This window comes from Pongo pygmaeus, chromosome 5, assembly GCF_028885625.2.
Source record: "Pongo pygmaeus isolate AG05252 chromosome 5, NHGRI_mPonPyg2-v2.0_pri, whole genome shotgun sequence".
Taxonomy (NCBI): Eukaryota; Metazoa; Chordata; class Mammalia; order Primates; family Hominidae; genus Pongo; species Pongo pygmaeus.
In genome coordinates, this window is record NC_072378.2 from 83,677,552 (window position 1) to 83,696,216 (window position 18,665).

Sequence of the window (18,665 nt, forward strand, 5' to 3'; positions counted from 1 at the left end):
ACACTAGAAGCCCAATTCCCACCATTTTTCAATACACCCATGTTACAACAAGCACATGTACCCCCTGGATCTAAAATAAAAATTTTAAAAACCTCACATTATCAATAAAAATGTGGCGGAGTATGTTCAATTTTCTTTTCTTTCTATTTCTAGCATACAAGTAAGACGTTCTCTGCTATAAAGGAGACTGTCCATAAATCACTTAAAATGAGACTGGTTAATGATTTTTAGTAAAATACACCATGATACTTTTTTTTCTTATTGGTTAAAGGCAATTTATTTTGAAATGTTGCTTTGGTTGTTTGCTTTCTGGAAACATATTGGAACACTTGTTTTTCATAAGCTGTCCTGACAGTGGCACAATCCCATCCATCTTTAGGCCTTTTAATAAGGTCATTATGAAATCTGAGTTTCTATTAATCCTCTGGTGCATTCATTTCATCTGCAAAAGCAACTGGCACAACCACCCCTTGCCGGTGCAGCTCTCGGAGAACATCTAATATTGAGTCTAGTTCTGTGCGGAACTTCTCCAGCTCGCAATTCTTTAACTGTGCCAGTCTTTTCCATTTTTCAACTTCTTTGTTTTGCTCAGTTTCTACTACTTGGTGTGTTTGCTGTATTATCTGCAAATACAAAAATTCCACATTGCTGTTATAGTTCATAGTGGTGGGTGAGGAACATTTAACAATCTTAAAGTAGGCAAACCTGGGGTTTCTTTGGGGAACTCAGGTAAATCATAATGCTCTGCATGGATGCAGCATTTTCTGTCTTCAAGGAGTATATACATCCCAACTGTGTTAGCAACTAAATGTTTGCGTCCCCCTCAAATCCATATGTTGAATTTCCTAACCCTTAATGTGACTGTATGTGGAGTAAGGAAATAATGAATGTTAAATGAGATCATAAGAGTGGGGACTTGATTTGATAAGAATTAGTGTTTTCACCACTAGAGACCCAAGAGATCATCACCAGAAGAGACACCAAAGAGACGTCTCGCCCCTCTTCCTTCCTCTGCGCACATGGTACTGAGGAAAGATCATGTTTGAGTGAGAAAAAAGGTGGCTATCTGCAAGCTGGAAAGACAGCCCTCACCAGAAACCTAACTGACCGAAACCTCAATCTGGGACTTCCGGCCTACAGAACTGTGAGAAAATAAATTTCTCCTGTTTAGCCACCCGATTTATGATATTTTGTTATGTCAGCCCAAGCAGACTAATATACTGTTCAAACAAGTTAAATTTCAGCACCAAGGCAAGTGCCTAAAAATACATCATGCCCTTACATCTGCTATTTTTAACGTCTATTAATTTATCTGTTTATAATTAAGTATAGTAATATTACTAGTGCTAGCTATATAATATTTTAAATCATCATATTAAAACAATTTATTTCTTATAAACATTTGCTGAAATGACTTGAATATGGAACACCATGCCTTGTTCCCAGGGTAAGATGTGTAAGTTTTTAGGAATCCATCAATAATTAAGAACATGATACAAGTTTTTGCTTTTTTTCCAGATATAAGGATACCAATCTTCAAACACTTGAGATATAAAGTCTCATTTTCTCGTAAAAGTTATAAATTTATTAAATTTTTAACAAGATCAAAATACACTGGAAACACTTTAAGTGGTAATTTTTGCTAGGGATGACAAAACTATAGCAAATTAAAGGCACTTAAAAGTAAAGACCTATATAAATATGTAAATGTGATTTACTTTACCTGTTGAAGTTCCTGTTCTCTTTGTGCATGTCTCACTTCCATCTGCTTAATTTTCTTTTCTAAGCCCACGAAATGTTTCATCTCTGGTGTATGGTTTTCTTTGGCTTCTCTCAATTCTTCTAAGAGTTTTGTAATCTAAAATTGACATATGAAGCAAATGAAAAACTATGATCACAAGAATTTAACAGGTAATCTTGAAAATCAGAATATTTGTATAAAATTTCTTTATATAAGTAAGAGGAATCTTGGATTTTTTTTTTTTTCTTTTTATTATTATTATTATTATTATACTTTAGGCTCTATGGTACATGTGCGCAACGTGCAGGTAAGTTACATATGTATACATGTGCCATGCTGGTGCGCTGCACCCACCAACTCGTCATCTAGCATTAGGTGTATCTCCCAATGCTATCCCTCCCCCCTCCCCCCACCCCACAACAGTCCCCGAAGTGTGATGTTCCCCTTCCTGTGTCCATGTGTTCTCATTGTTCAATTCCCACCTATGAGTGAGAATATGCGGTGTTTGGTTTTTTGTTCTTGCGATAGTTTACTGAGAATGATGATTTCCAATTTCATCCATGTCCCTACAAAGGACGTGAACTCATCATTTTTTATGGCTGCATAGTATTCCATGGTGTATATGTGCCACATTTTCTTAATCCAGTCTATCATTGTTGGACATTTGGGTTGGTTCCAAGTCTTTGCTATTGTGAATAATGCCGCAATAAACATACGTGTGCATGTGTCTTTATAGCAGCATGATTTATAGTCCTTTGGGTATATACCCAGTAATGGGATGGCTGGGTCAAATGGAATTTCTAGTTCTAGATCCCTGAGGAATCGCCACACTGACTTCCACAAGGGTTGAACTAGTTTACAGTCCCACCAACAGTGTAAAAGTGTTCCTATTTCTCCACATCCTCTCCAGCACCTGTTGTTTCCTGACTTTTTAATGATCACCATTCTAACTGGTGTGAGATGGTATCTCATTGTGGTTTTGATTTGCATTTCTCTGATGGCCAGTGATGGTGAGCATTTTTTCATGTGTTTTGTGGCTGCATAAATGTCTTCTTTTGAGAAGTGTCTGTTCATGTCCTTCGCCCACTTTTTGATGGGGTTGTTTGCTTTTTTCTTGTAAATTTGTTGGAGTTCATTGTAGATTCTGGATATTAGCCCTTTGTCAGATGAGTAGGTTGCGAAAATTTTCTCCCATTTTGTAGGTTGCCTGTTCACTCTGATGGTAGTTTCTTTTGCTGTGCAGAAGCTCTTTAGTTTAATTAGATCCCATTTGTCAATTTTGGCTTTTGTTGCCATTGCTTTTGGTGTTTTAGACATGAAGTCCTTGCCCATGCCTATGTCCTGAATGGTATTGCCTAGGTTTTCTTCTAGGGTTTTTATGGTTTTAGGTCTAACATTTAAGTCTTTAATCCATCTTGAATTGATTTTTGTATAAGGTGTAAGGAAGGGATCCAGTTTTAGCTTTCTACATATGGCTAGCCAGTTTTCCCAGCACCATTTATTAAATAGGGAATCCTTTCCCCATTTCTTGTTTTTGTCAGGTTTGTCAAAGATCAGATAGTTGTAGATATGTGGCATTATTTCTGATGGCTCTGTTCTGTTCCATTGATCTATATCTCTGTTTTGGTACCAGTACCATGCTGTTTTGGTTACTGTAGCCTTGTAGTATAGTTTGAAGTCAGGTAGTGTGATGCCTCCAGCTTTGTTCTTTTGGCTTAGGATTGACTTGGCGATGCGGGCTCTTTTTTGGTTCCATATGAACTTTAAAGTACTCTTAACAATCCAAGAGCTCTTTTGTCACCACCAGGCCTGCCCTAAAAGAGCTCTTGGATTGTTAAGAGTAATTAATAGCTTTCATTCTCTATATCCAGAAAGTAAAGGTTCATCCTAGCTCTGAGTTGACCTCACATTCTAAGAGGTTCCAGATGAATGGACCATCTTCTACCTCCCAAGTATGGCAGTCTGGTAAAGGAGATGAAAATGAAGTTGGCACTTTCTTTAATGCATTAAGTTTCACTACAAGGTATTTGTTAGTAAGATGGTTACTTTCAGAATTTAAAAAAGTACATTTAAAGCACTCAACATAGTATAGTGCCCCATGCACAGAAAGAGTTCAATGAGTATGTATTTTTCTTCTGTTAACTCCCTATAATTCTATTTGTAATTCTCTATGGCCCTTATCACTTTATAATTTGTAGTAGTTCATTCCACAAATAAATGTATACATATAAAGTAGAGATAATGAAGTACTGAGCCCTTTCTGTGTTGGCTGCTGTCTTAGGACCTGGGGATCCAGAGATGAAAGACATAGACCCCATCCTCATAGAATGTAGTGCAGTGCCTTCATATTGAGCTTGGGAAAACAATTAATTGTATCTTCTTTATTCCATATAATCATGAAAAGAAATTCCAACAAGAATCAGATTTTGCTAATTGTTTACATCAAAAGGCAACAAAAACCAAATGAAAATGGATAGAATTAACAATAACTCTTGTTTTCTATGAAAACACCTATTACCTAATAACAATAATACTAGAAAATCTCAGTATCTTATCTACATTAGTTGAAAAACATGCAAAGATACAAGCAAATTAAATCAGAGGCAATCTATTTTAAATGTGGAGTATCCCTGACGATATCATCATTGAACAAAGAACTACGCAGACTATAATTGGGATGGTTTGCAGAGAGCTCAGGGAGAGGCCTCACAGAACATGCTGTGGTGATGAGTGTTGGTTGGGCATAAAAACTGTATGTGTTAAAATAATGATTATTAGAATTATTTTTTAAAAAACTAATGACTAAACTAAGAAAGCTGATAAAGGCATAATCATACACAGAATGGTCAATTATTATTTCAATTCCTGTAACCTTTTTAATGGTTGAAAAATGATTTTGAGTTAATATTTCCAGCTGTTACTATCTTGTGATACACCTGTTTCTGGTACACCAGTTAGGAAGCTCTGGTTTTCTGAACGAAGCAGTCAAGTGAATGAGAATTCTAATATGGTGTGCTATGATAAAGAGATGGCCAATGAGTAGTGAGATAAGTGAGAACACCTAACTTGAAGAGAAGACGGGCCACAGAGAATTCCTAAGGCGGCTATGTTTGAATTGAGTCTTAAAGGGTAAGTAGTAGTCAGTCATTACACTATGATGCGCTAGGCATTAGGCTAAGCACTTTACAGATGTTGTCTCATTTTTTATTAAACCTTATATATGTTTACTGTCTGACTCCTCACATAAAATGTAAGCTTCATAAGAGCAAAGATTTTTGTCTTTGTTCTCCTCACTATTCCTAGCACCTAGAGCTGCCCATGGCAGAGAGGTAGGTGTTTAACAATTATTCATGAATTAATTAGTGCATTCACCTTTTGATGATTAAACATTCACTGGTAAATCACACAAACTTAGAAATCTGGTTTTAGACAAATAGAGAAAATTTCCTTTTAATTGCACCTACCTAAAAGTACCTTTAAGAATATAATCAAAACTGAATATGTACATGTATTTTAAAAATCCTTGCATTTTAATGAATTATCCTCTAGAGATAACTGAATACTTAATAAGCAAACATGTATTTAAAAAATACTTCCTGCTATGTACATATTATTTAAAAAAACTGGAAACAACCTGCATGCCAACAATAGGGGATTTGTAAAATAAATTAGTAATGATTAATAAGAGCCTGAGACCTAGAGTCAGAGGCAATAGGTTCTAATGGTGGCACTTCTATATGGTGGTCGGTAAGCCTGGACAAGTTACTTCACTTTCCTTAGCATCGATATCTTCATCTAAAATGGGAATAATAGTAGTAACTACTCTTTTGGTTGTGATGAGAATCAAATAAAATAGGCATACAAAACACTTTGCACAGTTCCTAGTATACATTAAACTTTTTTTTTTTAAGTTATACTTTGTTCTGGGGTACATCTGCAGAACGTGCAGGTTTGTTACATAGTGCCATATACACGTGCCATGATGGTTTGCTGCACCCATCAACCCGTCATCTACATTAGTATTTCTCCTAATGCTATCCCTCCCCTAACCCCCAACCCCCTGACAGGCCCCGGTGTGTGATGTTCCCCTCCCTATGTCACTGTGTTCTCATTGTTCAACTCCCACTTATGAGTGAGAACATGCAGTGTTTGGTTTTCTGTTCTTGCCTTAGTTTGCTGAGAATGATGGTTTCCAGCTTCATCCATGTCCCTGCAAAGGACATGGACTCTTCCTTTTTTATGACTACATAGTATTCCATGGTGTATATGTGCCACATTTTCTTTATCCAGTCTATCACTGATGGGCTTTTGGGTTGGTTCCAAGTCTTTGCTATTGTGAATAGTGCCACAATAAACATACATGTGCATGTGTCTTAACAGTAGAATGATTTGTAATCCTTTGGGTATATACCCAGTAATGGGATGGCTGGGTCAAATGGTATTTCTAGTTCTAGATCCTTGAGGAATCGCCACATTGTCTCCCACAATGGTTGAACTAATTTACACTCCCACCAACAGTGTAAAAGCATTCCTATTTCTCCACATCCTCTCCAGCATCTGTTGTTTCCTGACTTTTTAATGATCACCATTCTAACTGGCGTGAGATGGTATCTCATTGTGCTTTTGATTTGCATTTCTCTAATGACCAGTGATAAGATTTTTTTCCATATGTTTGTTGGCTGCATAAATGTCTTCTTTTGAAAAGTGTCTGTTCATATCCTTTGCCCACTTTTTGATGGGGTTGTTTTTTTTCTTGTAAATTTGTTTAAGTTCTTTGTAGATTCTGGATATTAGCCCTTTGTCAGATGGATAGATTGCAAAAATTTTCTCCCATTCTGTAGGGTGCCTGTTCACTCTGGTTAGTTTCTTTTGCTGTGCAGAAGCTGTTTAGTTTAATTAGATCCCATTTGTCAATTTTGGCTTTTGTTGCCACTGCTTTTGGTGTTTTAGTCATGAAGTCTTTGCCCATATTGATTTTGGACTGAGATGATGGGGTTTTCTAAATATACAATTGTGTCATCTGCAAATGGACATGCTTGACTTCCTCTCTTCCTATATGAATACCCTTTATTTCTTTTTCTTGCCTGATTGTTCTGACCAGAACTTCCAATACTAAGTTCAATTGAATAGGAGTGGTAAGAGAGGGCATCCTTGTCTTGTGCTGGTCTTCAAAGGGAATGCTTCCAGTTTTTGCCCATTCAGTATGATATTGGCTGTGGGTTTGTCATCAATAGCTATTATTTTGTGATATGTTCCATCAATACCTAGTCTGTTGAGAGTTTTTAGCATGAAGGGCTGTTGAATTTTGTTGAAGGCCTCTTCTGCATCTATAATCATGTGGTTTTTGTCCTTGGTTTTATGTGATGGATTATGTTTATTGATTTGCATATGGTGAACCAGACTTGCATCTCAGGGATGAAGATGACTTCATCATGGTGGATAAGCTTTTTGATGTGCTGCTGGATTTGGATTGCCAGTATTTTATTGAGGATTTTTGCATTGATGTTCATCAGGGATATTGGCCTGAAATTTTCTTTTTTCGTTGTGTTTCTGCCAGGTTTTGGTATCAGGATGATGCTGGCCTCATAAAATGAGTCAGGGAGGAGTCCCTCTTTTTCTATTGTGTGGAATAGTTTCAAAAGGATTGGTACCAGCTCCTCTCTGTACCTCTGGTAGAATTCGGCTGTGCATCCATCCAGTCCTGGACTTTTTTTGGTTGGTAGGCTATTAATTACTCCCTCAATTTCAGAACTTGTTATTGGTCTATTCAGGGATTCGACTTCTTCCTGGTTTAGACTTGGGAGGGTGTTATGTGTCAGGAATTTTTCCATTTCTTCTAGATTTTCTAGTTTATTTGCATAGAGGTGTTTATAGTATTCTCTGATGGTAGTTTGTATTTCTGTGGGATCGGTGGTGATATCCCCTTTATCATTTTTTATTGTGTCTATTTTATTCTTCTCTCTTTTCTTCTTTATTAATTTGGCTAGTGGTCTATTTTGTTGATCTTTTCAAAAAACCAGCTCCTGAATTCACTGATTTTTTTTGAAAGGTTTCTTGTGTCTCTATCTCCTTTAGTTCTGCTCTGATCTTAGTTATTTCTTGTCTTCTGCTAGCTTTTGAATTTGTTTGCTCTTGCTTCTCTAGTTCTTTTAATTGTGATGTTAGGGTGTTGATTTTAGATCTTTCTTGCTTTCTCCTGTGGGCATTTAGTGCTATAAATTTCCCTCTACACACTGCTTTAAATGTGTCGCAGAGATTCTGGTACGTCATGTCTTTGTTCTCATTGGTTTCAGAAAGCGTATTTATTTCTGCCTTCATTTCATTATTTACCCAGTAGTCCTTCAGGAGCAGTTGTTCAGTTTCCATGTAGTTGAGCGGTTTTGAGTGAGTTTTTAAATCCTGAGTTCCAATTTGATTGCACTGTGGTCTGAGAGACTGTTTGTTATGATTTCCATTCTTTTGCATTTGCTGAGGAGTGTTTTACTTCCAATTATGTGGTCAGTTTTAAAACAAGTGCGATGTGGTGCTGAGAAGAATTCTGTTGATTTGGGGTGGAGAGTTCTGTAGATGTTTATTAGGTCTGCTTGGTGTGGAGCTGAGTTCAAGTCCTGAATATCCTTGTTAACTTTCTGTCTCGTTGATCTGTCTAATGTTGACAGTGGGGTGTTAAAGTCTCCCATTATTATTGTGTGGGAGTCTAAGTCTCTTTGTAGGTCTCTAAGGACTTGCTTTATGAATCTGGGTGCTCATGTATTGGGTGCATATATATTTAGGACAGTTAGCTCTTCTTGTTGAATTGACCCCTTTACCATTATGTAATGGCCTTCTTTGTCTCTTTTTATCTTTGTTGGTTTAAAGTCTTTTTTATCAGAGACTAGGATTGCAACCCCTGCCTTTTCTTTGTTTTCCATTTCCTTGGTAGATCTTCCTCCATCCCTTTATTTTGAGCCTATGTGTGTCTCCACATGAGATGGGTTTCCTGAATACAGCACACTGATGGGTTTTGACTCTTTATCCAGTTTGCCAGTCTGTGTCTTTTAATTGGAACATTTAGCTTATTTACATTTAAGGTTAATATTGTTATATGTGAATTTGATTCTGTCATTGTGATGTTAGCTGGTTATTTTGCTTGTTAGTTGGTGCAGTTTCTTCCTAGCACTGATGGTCTTTACAATTTGGCATGTTTTTGCAGTGGCTGGTACCAGTTGTTCCTTTCCATGTTTAGTGCTTCCTTCAGGAGCTCTTGTCAGGCACGCCTGGTGGTGACAAAATCTCTCAGCACTTGCTTGTCTGTAAAGGATTTTATTTCTCCTTCACTTATGAAGCTTAGTTTGGCTGGATATGAAATTCTGGGTTGAAAATTCTTTTCTTTAAGAATGTTGAATATTGGCCCCCACTCTCTTCTGGCTTGTAAGTTTCTGCTGAGAGATCTGCTGTTAGTCTGATGGGCTTCCCTTTGTGGGTAAGGCTGACCTTTCATTCTGGCTGCCTTTAACATTTTTTCCTTCATTTCAACTTTGGAGAATCTGACAATTATGTGTCTGGGAGTTGCTCTTTTAGGAGTATCTTTGTGGTGTTCTCTGTATTTCCTGAATTTGAATGTTGTTCTGCCTTGCTAGGTTGGGGAAGTTCTCCTGGATAATATCCTGAAGAGTGTTTTCCAACTTGGTTCCATTCTCCCCATCACTTTCAGGTACACCAATCAGATGTAGATTTGGTATTTTCACATAGTCCCACATTTCTTGGAGGCTTTGTTCATTTCTTTACTCTTTTTTCTCTAAACTTCTCTTCTCACTTCATTTCATTAATTTGATCTTCAATCACTGATACCCTTTCTTCCACTTGATCGAATTGGCTACTGAAGCTTGTGCATGCGTCACGTAGTTCTCGTGCCATGGTTTTCAGCTCCATCAGGTGATTTAAGGTCTTCTCTATGCTGTTTATTTTAGGTAGCCATTCGTCTACTCTTTTTTCAAGGTTTTTAGCTCCTTTGTGATGGTTTCAAACATCCTCCTTTAGCTCGGAGAAGTTTGTTATTACTGATCTTCTGAGGCCTACTTCTGTCAACTCGTCAAAGTCATTCTCCGTCCAGCTTTATTCCATTGCTGGCAAGGAGCTGCGTTCCTTTGGAGGAGAAGAGGCACTCTGATTTTTGGAATTTTCAGCTTTTCTGCTCTGTTTTCTCCCCATCTTTGTGGTTTTATCTACCTTTGGTCTTTGATGATGGTGACCTAGATATGGGGTTTTGGTGTGTATGTCCTTTATGTTTGTTAGTTTTCCTTCTAACTGCCAGGACCCTGAGCTGCAGGTCTGTTGGGAGTTTGCTTGAGGTCCACTCCAGACCCTGTTTGCCTGGGTATCACCAGCAGAGGCTGCAGAACAGCAAATATTGCAGAACAGCAAATGTTGCTGCCTGATCCTTCCTCTGGGAGGTTCGTCTCAGAGGGGCACCCGGCTGTATGAGGTGTCAGTCTGCCCCTATTGGGAGGTGTCTCCCAGTTAGGCTACTCGAGGGTCAGAGACCCACTTGAGGAGGCAGTCTGTCCATTCTCAGATCTCAAACTCCATGCTGGGAGAACCACTGCTCTCTTCAAAGCTGTCAGATAGGGACGTTTAATTCTGCAGAAGTTTTTGCTGCCTTTTGTTCAGTTATTCCCTGCTCCCAGAGGTGGAGTCTATAGAGGCAGGCAGGCCGGCCTCCTTGAGCCGTGGTGGGCTCCACCCAGTTTGAGCTTCTGGGCCACTTTGTTTACCTACTCAAGCCTCATCAACGGCAGATGCCCCTCCCCCAGCCTCGCTGCTGCCTTGCAGTTCAATCTTGGACTGCTGTGCTAGCAGTGAGCAAGGCTCTGTGGGCATGGGACCCTCCGAGCCAGGCACAGGATATAATGTCCTGGTGTGCTGTTTGCTAAGACCATTGGAAAAGCACAGTATTAGGGTGGGAGTGTCCCAATTTTCCAGGTACCATCTGTTACGGCTTCCCTTGGCTAGGAAAGGGAATTCCCAGACCCCTTGCACTTCCCGGGTGAGGTGATGCCCCACCCTGCTTCAGCTCACACTCCTTGGGCTGCACCCACTGTCCAACAGGCCCCAGTGAGATCAGTTGGAAGTTCAGAAATCACCCATCTTCTGAGTCGCTCACGCTGGGAGCTGTAGACTGGAGCTGTTCCTATTTGGCCATCTTGCATTTCAGGTGGGGGTTTTTTCTATAAGACCCTGACTGGGGCTGCTGCCTTTAAGTGATGCCCTGCCCAGAGAGGAGGAATCTAGAGTGGCATTCCGGCTACAGCGGCTTTACCAAGCTGCAGTGGGCTCCGCCTAGTTTGAATTTCCTGTAGGCTTTGTTTACGCTGTGAGGGGAAAACCGCTTACTCAAGCCTCAGTAATGGTGGACGCCACTCCCCCCACCAAGCTTGAGTGTCCCAGGTCACTTCAGACAGCTATGCTGGCAGCGAGAATTTCAAGCCAGTGGATCTTAGCTTGCTGGGCTCTGTGGGGGTGGGATCTGCTGAGCTAGTCCACTTGGCTCCCTGGCTTCAACCCCCTTTCCAGGCGTGTCTTGCTGGCATTCCAGGCGCCACTGCAGTATGAAAAAAACACTCCTGCAGCTAGCTTGAAACCCAGGGCCCTGGTGGTGTAGGCACCCAAGTGAATCTTTTGGTGTGTGCATTGCAAAGACCTTGGGAAAAACGTAGTATCTGGGCTGGAGTGCACCGTTCCTCATGGCACAGTCCCTCACGGCTTCCCTTGGCTAGGGGAGGGAGTTCCCCGACCCCTTGCACTTCCCAGATGAGGCAACACCTCACCCTGCCTTGGCTCACCCTCTGTGGGTTGCACCCACTGTCTAACCAGTTCCAATGAGATGAGGCAGTTACCTCAGTTGGAAATGTAGAAATCACCTTCCTTCTGTGTTGATCTCACTGAGAGCTGTAGAATACAGCTGTTCCTATTTGACCATCTTGTCAGCCTCCCCCTCACAGATTAAACTTTTGATAAATAATTATATTATAATGCCTCTATTTTGAAATGGTATAATAGAAGTGCCAATAAAGATATATACTGTCATGAAAAGATCATATATACACACACACACACGCATATACACACATATATACTGTTAGGTTAAAAATGCTTTGAAAATCATACACATGCATACATACATGAACAAACATGTATTTGCATGTGTACACATGAGAACCATATCCACAATATTTGTATTTCTCTATTTATGAATAGAAAAAAATCTGGAAGGATATAGAGCAAAATATAACTAGGTAGTGGGATTATAGTGATTTTATACCTTCTAATTGCTAATACTAATTATTATGTATTAATAGTATAAAAACACATTGCATATTGAATCCATGCTCAACTAAGGACAGAAATAGCACCAATAAAAAGCATAAAAGCATATATTCTTTAATGAATAAAACTCTGTTATCTTTTTATTACTTTACTAAAGTAAAAAAGAGTGATTCACCCAGATGATATCACTTAAAGGTGAGTGAAGATGCTTTCTTACTGGAGAAGACAGATATCACTGACTGCTGGCAGGAGGTGGCTCAGGTGCTAGAGTTCAAACAATCTGTGCATAGCCCAGAGACTGCTTCCCAGAGAAGACATTTGTCTTTGTTCTCTTACTTGTTGGTAAGTAGATAATCTTAGAAACTACACATCTCAATTTAAACTGAACCACAAAATTATTCCTATTTTTATTACTTTAAATAAGCCTGGGCCGGTCGTGGTGGTTCACACCTGTAATCCCAGCACTTTGGGAGGCTGAGACGGGTGGATCACTTGAGGTCAGGGGTTCCAGACCAGCCTGGCCGACATGGTGAAACTCCGTCTCTACTAAAAACACAAAAATTAGCTGGGTGTGGTGGCACAATCCTGTAATCCCAGCTACTCGGGAGGCTGAGACATAAGAATCACTTGAATGAGGGAGGCAGAGGTTGCTGTGAGTGGAGATTGTGCCACTGCATTCCAGCCTGGGCGACAACAGTAAGACTGTCTCAAAAACACAACAAAAAAATGAGCCTGGTACACTGTATCTGTGTACTTTTCAATCATGTCATGTGCCTTTGTGCTTTGTAACTATTGGCATAAGTCTTCCTGGTCACTTTGCTAGAGGAATTGTGAGTACTTACTTAATCTAGAGGGTTTAGATTCTAATTAGGCTAGCACCGAAGGAGATACTGGGCACTGTGTCTTAAGCAGCCATTCCTGCTTTCTTTGCTGACAAGGCCTTGATATTGTTCAGGTGTTCATGTGATGCTGGGGTAAATTCTGATCAGTTTTACTGTCAGTTTACTGGACAACTACTGGACAAAAACAACTGATCAGTTATAGCTGTCCAGTTTTTCTTGGCAGTGATTGGTTTACAGGTGGGCACATGTCTTAGTCTGTTTTCTGCTGGTATAACCAAATACCACAGACATTTATTTGGCTCACAGTTCAGCATCTGGACAGTCCAAATGCATGGCACTGGCATCTGGGAAGGGCCTTTTGCTGCACTAACCCATGACAGAAGGGCAGGCAGGTGATGAGACAGAGAGGGAATGAGAACCACTGAACTTATTCTTTCATCATGAGCCCACTCCTGTGATAACTAACCTATTCCTACTTTAACATCAACTAAATTTAAACATAAATTTTGGCAGGGACATTCAAACCGCAGCAGCATGTGACACAGTTCTGAAGCAAAGGCAGTTAGCGGGAGACATTATAGACTATATGTATCTGTTTGATTATTTTTCTGTCCCACTGGTTAGAATGTTCCTTGACAGCAAGGACTCCAGATGTTTCACTGCTATATCTTAAGAAGCATATAACAGGGACTGACACCTGCTCACTAAGTATTTATTAAATCAATGAATAAAAAATGCTATGAAGGTCTTATTTAACTTGATAGCTGTAAAAACTGAGGCTGAGAGAGTTTAAAGACACTAGAAGTGGCTATGTAAGATAACTTTTTTCTTCTGCATGAGAAACTGACCTTGGGTTCAGTCATTTTTCTGTGTCTGTTCTCCCCTTGATAAAGAATGGCCATTGGCCGCACACCAGGCACCTAGGCTTGGGGGACTTTGTATGAACTGAAATACTTCATAGGAAGACAGTTTTGGGCTCTCCTGAGCATGCTGACTCTTGTAACTGAGCATGTTCTTGTGGGAGCCACCACACAAGGATTAGTATAAGAGATATCGGTTCTTGTGGAGCATGGGGCATCTAAGCTAGCAAGGGAGTAAGACTCATACCTGGCAGGTGGTATGAGTCTTATTTCCTTGCACCTGTGTTGTCACTCGGATAGCTCCTGGACAACTATATGAACTGCTGTGAGAATGACTTGCACTGAAGAGAAATGCGTCATGCTGGCTTGCTAGCCTGCTGTTTCCTGGCCTGTATCCAGCATGCCAAGTGCGGCCTTATGGTGGTTGTTTGACTCTAAATGTTTACTTGAACATGCTAGCGAGCCTTACAACGGTGAGTCAAGAATTTAAACCCAGATCTTATAAACCCTATGATCTTTCCACTATCCATTCACAAAACAGCAGCAGCTAGCTGTAGAATATTTGGGACAAATTACAGTAAGAATTTTGATAATTCTTATGAGTGGGCCACAATAGTCCCTGGGGTCTTATTAGAGGTAAGTCTTAAATATTCTCTATATCTTTTATAAAATATGCAGATTAAAAAACAAAATCCCACAAATGAAAAAATCTATAATCAATAAAATGCATATCCTAATAATAGGAAAAATATGAAAATAAGCAATAATAGCATCAATCCTTAGTTATCTGTAGGGATCATGAGTAAAGATTCATGTCTTTTCTCTACAACTGCAGGGTGTGAAGAAACAAATGAACTGAAGATTTTTGCAGTCAATTAGAAGTGGAATAATAGATTGAAAAATCTATGATGAATATTAAAATACAAAAGATTAACTCTAGAGTCTTAAAAATAACCAAGGATTTGAAAAATACATGCCTGAGTTAGCATCAACGGAAGAGGTGCTAGATGCTTAGTAAGATTTTCACCCTATTGCAGCAGACATAATTTTAAAAGATGTGCTTGAAAATATTTTAGGTAATAAAGGCATGAAACATAATGAAGAGTTTAGAAACATCCTTTCAGATTTCTATAATTAATATACTAAGTGGGAATCATCTTTGCTTTATGCTGAAAACTTATAAATCATTGCTCAGTTATCTCATGGCCTATAAAATGTTAAAAACACATAAGCAATCAAAAGTTCACCAATGGTTTAAAATGTATAGTGTGCTTTCATCTGTGGCAATGTATAGTGTACTTTCACTTGTGCTCATGTGGAGTCAAGGGGAGACTCCTCCTTTAAACAACTAGAAAACAGCACAAAATATTTGAAACAACTGTTTTCAGGCTCTGGATAACAGCACTACAGACTGTGATTTCTGGGAGAAGGGAAATAAGGTGAGCTCTAGAGTTGTCCAGTTTATTGCCTGGAGGCAGTTTTGAAGCCAGTGGAAATAGCCTGAGCATTTCCTGGAGCTCACACAGAGGTGGGAATAGTTCATATTTCCACCAGCCTGAGAGGAAATGCCTCATAGTACACAGGATGTCAGGAGAGTCCTCAAACTAGTCTTGTCAAAACAGCTATTATATAGAATATTACACAGAATACAGCCATTATAAATAAACTCCATATTAAAAGGTAGGTATTCCAATTAAAAGGCAAGGTGTCATTACCTTTACTCAGGACACTGAGTGCTTAGCTTTCTAGTAGTTAGGCTTAAAAATCATGTGCTGTGTCTTTTCTATTTTCAAGTATTTTAGATATTCTTAAAGTAAGAACTGTCTTACCATTGTATTGCTAAATTAACAACAATTAAGTTAACTAAAACTGACTTCATTCTTTATCTTGCAAACAGGTACATATACTTTCTTTTATTGCTTTTCCTAAAAACTTTACTTCAGTTCTGAGGTTCTGTAAACTTAGTGCTTATGTTAACAAAATTTTATGTACATCTTAAACACTGAAAAGAATGTGCAATGCTGAACTACCTTTCAACTACTAGAACAAGATTTAAAAAACTGACACTTGCATAATTGTAGAATGTTTTTACATTGATCTTTTCATAATACAATTGGCTCTATATTTTGCCTGTGGGACTTAAATCCTTCAATAACAATAAATGATATATATGCATCAAAGAATAGGATGTGCAGCTTTCCTGGGTTTTCATACTTTTTAGAATCAAATGGATCTTAGAATCAAATGGAAGAAAAGCTCTCTATCCTTCTCTTTTTCTGCCTAAAAGTAGGAAATAAATTTTCCTTTAGTGAAGAGGGCTCTAGATGCTTATCAGCCCAGAGATGGCACCGGAGGAATCTGCAGTACTCCATGAGTTTCCTACCATATATTTACATTCCCACAGTTTCCCACCTTTGTAGCCCAAAATGGCTTTCCTCTGTCCTTTCTTTACCTACAAATTGATTGTTCTTTGTTGAAGATGATGGTTTGTAAGCCAGAGTTCTAAGCCACTGTTTTGAGTTACTTTTCGTTGAGGTTTCTCCTCTGATGTGTGCTGCACACATTAAAAAATTTGTTTTTCTCTTGTTCATCTATGTTTTGCTACAGTGGCCTGTCCCAACAGGAACTCTCATGGGTTGAGAAAGAAAATTTTTCCTTCCTGACAGTTTTTGGCAATGCAGATGAACTTTCTGGGATATCCCATCCACTCTGGAACCTGCAGATGAAATCCTAGCAAAACTGGCAGAAGCTGGTAAAAGGTAAGAATTCTTACCAAACTCAGCTCTCCTAGATACCTGTCTATAGCAGCCAGTCAAGAAAGGAAGGTGAAATTTTTCCTGGTCCTTCTTTTCCATATTCAGATTGGTAGGAGAAAAAAATTTGTAAAATTCTTTGAATTTGTGACTCTTGTGGGTTTGGTTTTGGCTACCAAAACCAATTATTAAAAATAATAATTGGTTATTATTTTTAGCCTCCTTGAAAAGGTCATTGTTTTCCATTGTCTTTTGCATCATTTGTTGTAAGGAGGAGAATCATAGGATAGAACACAGACATAGGTCATATAAGCCTGTTGTTCCAGCCACCCTCTCAGGCTGGTGAGTTCACGGTTCTCACCAGACTGGTGTGTTCACGGTTCTCACCAGACTGGTGTCTGTTTAGACAAACCTTGCTGTGGGTCCCCAATAAGAAAAAGAAAGGATGAGGTTCACCTTTTGTCTTGTTTTATGTCCTGAGAGTTTGGCTTTTATGACCACTGAGAACACTGGTCTCTGGTCTCTGCCAGGTAGGGGGGCACAAGCGTTGGCTTGTGTCAGGCAGCCAGATGAACAGGGTGGGAACCCAAGACACAAGTGACAAGTGGTGTTCTCTTTGTCTGATGCAGCTCAGGGGAGTTTGTCTTAATAAGCGACGCCAGTCCATAAGGAGCCTTTGGCGTTTCAAACTTTGTTGTTTGGTTGATACTGGGAGAGTCCTATCCCAGTAGTGCCTGTGTGGTGTCACAGATTAGCAGGCCTGTGACTGGAGGTGTCTCTGTGGGAGGCTTAAAACACCATTTTCACACAACTATTCTGTCTGCAGAGCAATGAAGGTCTTTGTTTTCTTAGGCTATCTTTGGGAGAAACTTTGGATATCGAGGGAGATTTGATCTTTTGCAGACTTTTTGAGGAAGCCTCCGGCAACCATGGTTAAGCTACAAAAGGCTACTTGGTTGTTTTTTTGTTTGTTTTTCGTAGAGACAGGATCTTGGTCTGTCACCCAGGCTGGGGTACAGTGGCACAATCAGCTCACTGAAGCCTTGAACTCCTGGGCTTAACCAATCCTCTCACCTCTACCTCTTGCGTAGCTGGGACTACAAGCACATGTTACTTGCACAAGCTAATTTTTGTATTTTTTGTAGAGATGATGTCTTGCCATATTGCCCAGGCTGGTTTCAAACTCCTGGCCTTGGGAGATCCTCTCACCTCAGTCTCCCAAAATGCTAGGATTTACAGGTGTGAGTCACCTTGCCTGGCTGACTTGTTTTAAACCATAAAAAAGGGTTATTGGTCTAGAGGAGCAGTTCCCAGCCTTTTTGGTACCAGGGACTGGTTTTCTGGAAGACAATTCTTCCACGGAAAGAGGGAGGATGGTTTTGGGATGATTCAAGCTCATCACACTTATCATTAGATTCTCTTATATAAGCCCACAACCTAGATCACTTGCATGTGCATTTCACAATCCGGTTCACGCTCCTATGAGAATCTAATGCCGCCACTGATCTGACAGGAGGGGGAGCTCAGGCAGTAATGCTCACTCGCCCCCTGCTCATCTGCTGAGAGGCCCGGTTCCTAACAGGTCATGGACTGGTACTGGTTTGTGGCCCAGGGTTGGGGACCCCTGGTCTAGAATCACATTAAAATGGGTATACCTTTAAAGATTTGAGCTTTTATATCAAAAAATGATTTTTTTTTTCAATTTTAAAGGGAGCATTCATTCAAAACAAATGTCTTACTGGTACTTATGGTAAAATAAAATTTAAAAGAGGGCATAAAAGAGTGTCAGGTCTAGTCTAAAAAAGAAAAATATAAACAAAAGTCAGATTAGACTTAAGACCAACGTTAACATCCACACCTGCTATAAAGTCCTCCTCATCTACCTATATCTCCTTTACTCCCAATTGCCTGATGTTGATCTACCAGAAGATCTTCCGATCTCTGGGTCCCTGACTTAAACTTCTTTCCTCAAAATCCAGTCTCATCCTCTGAACAAATTCCTTTAATCCTAAAACTCCTCCAACTTCCCCAGGAAATCTTTTAAATGCCCAGCTGCCTACTAACTTGCCTTCCTCTGAAAGATTTACAGAAAGTACTCCAGCCTGATATCCAGGGCCAGGGTGTATAGGTTACTTGTGTAAATACTGCCAACCAGGAAATAAAC

At 39.5% G+C, this 18,665-nt stretch overlaps 1 protein-coding gene across 3 annotated transcripts in view; it reads right to left on the reverse strand.

The window, feature by feature from the left end:
* Positions 1-249: 249 nt before the first annotated feature.
* Positions 250-18,665, reverse strand: part of CEP162 (centrosomal protein 162) — a 103,404-nt gene continuing 84,988 nt past the window's right edge. For all 3 annotated transcript variants that reach the window (XM_063666374.1, XM_054491867.2, XM_054491869.2), the window contains 2 exons: positions 1,724-1,858; positions 250-623 (listed from right to left, as the gene is read on the reverse strand). In XM_063666374.1, coding sequence (XP_063522444.1) covers positions 417-623; positions 1,724-1,858 — 342 coding nt within the window. In that variant the 3' untranslated portion in view covers positions 250-416. The remainder of the gene's footprint in view (positions 624-1,723; positions 1,859-18,665) is intronic.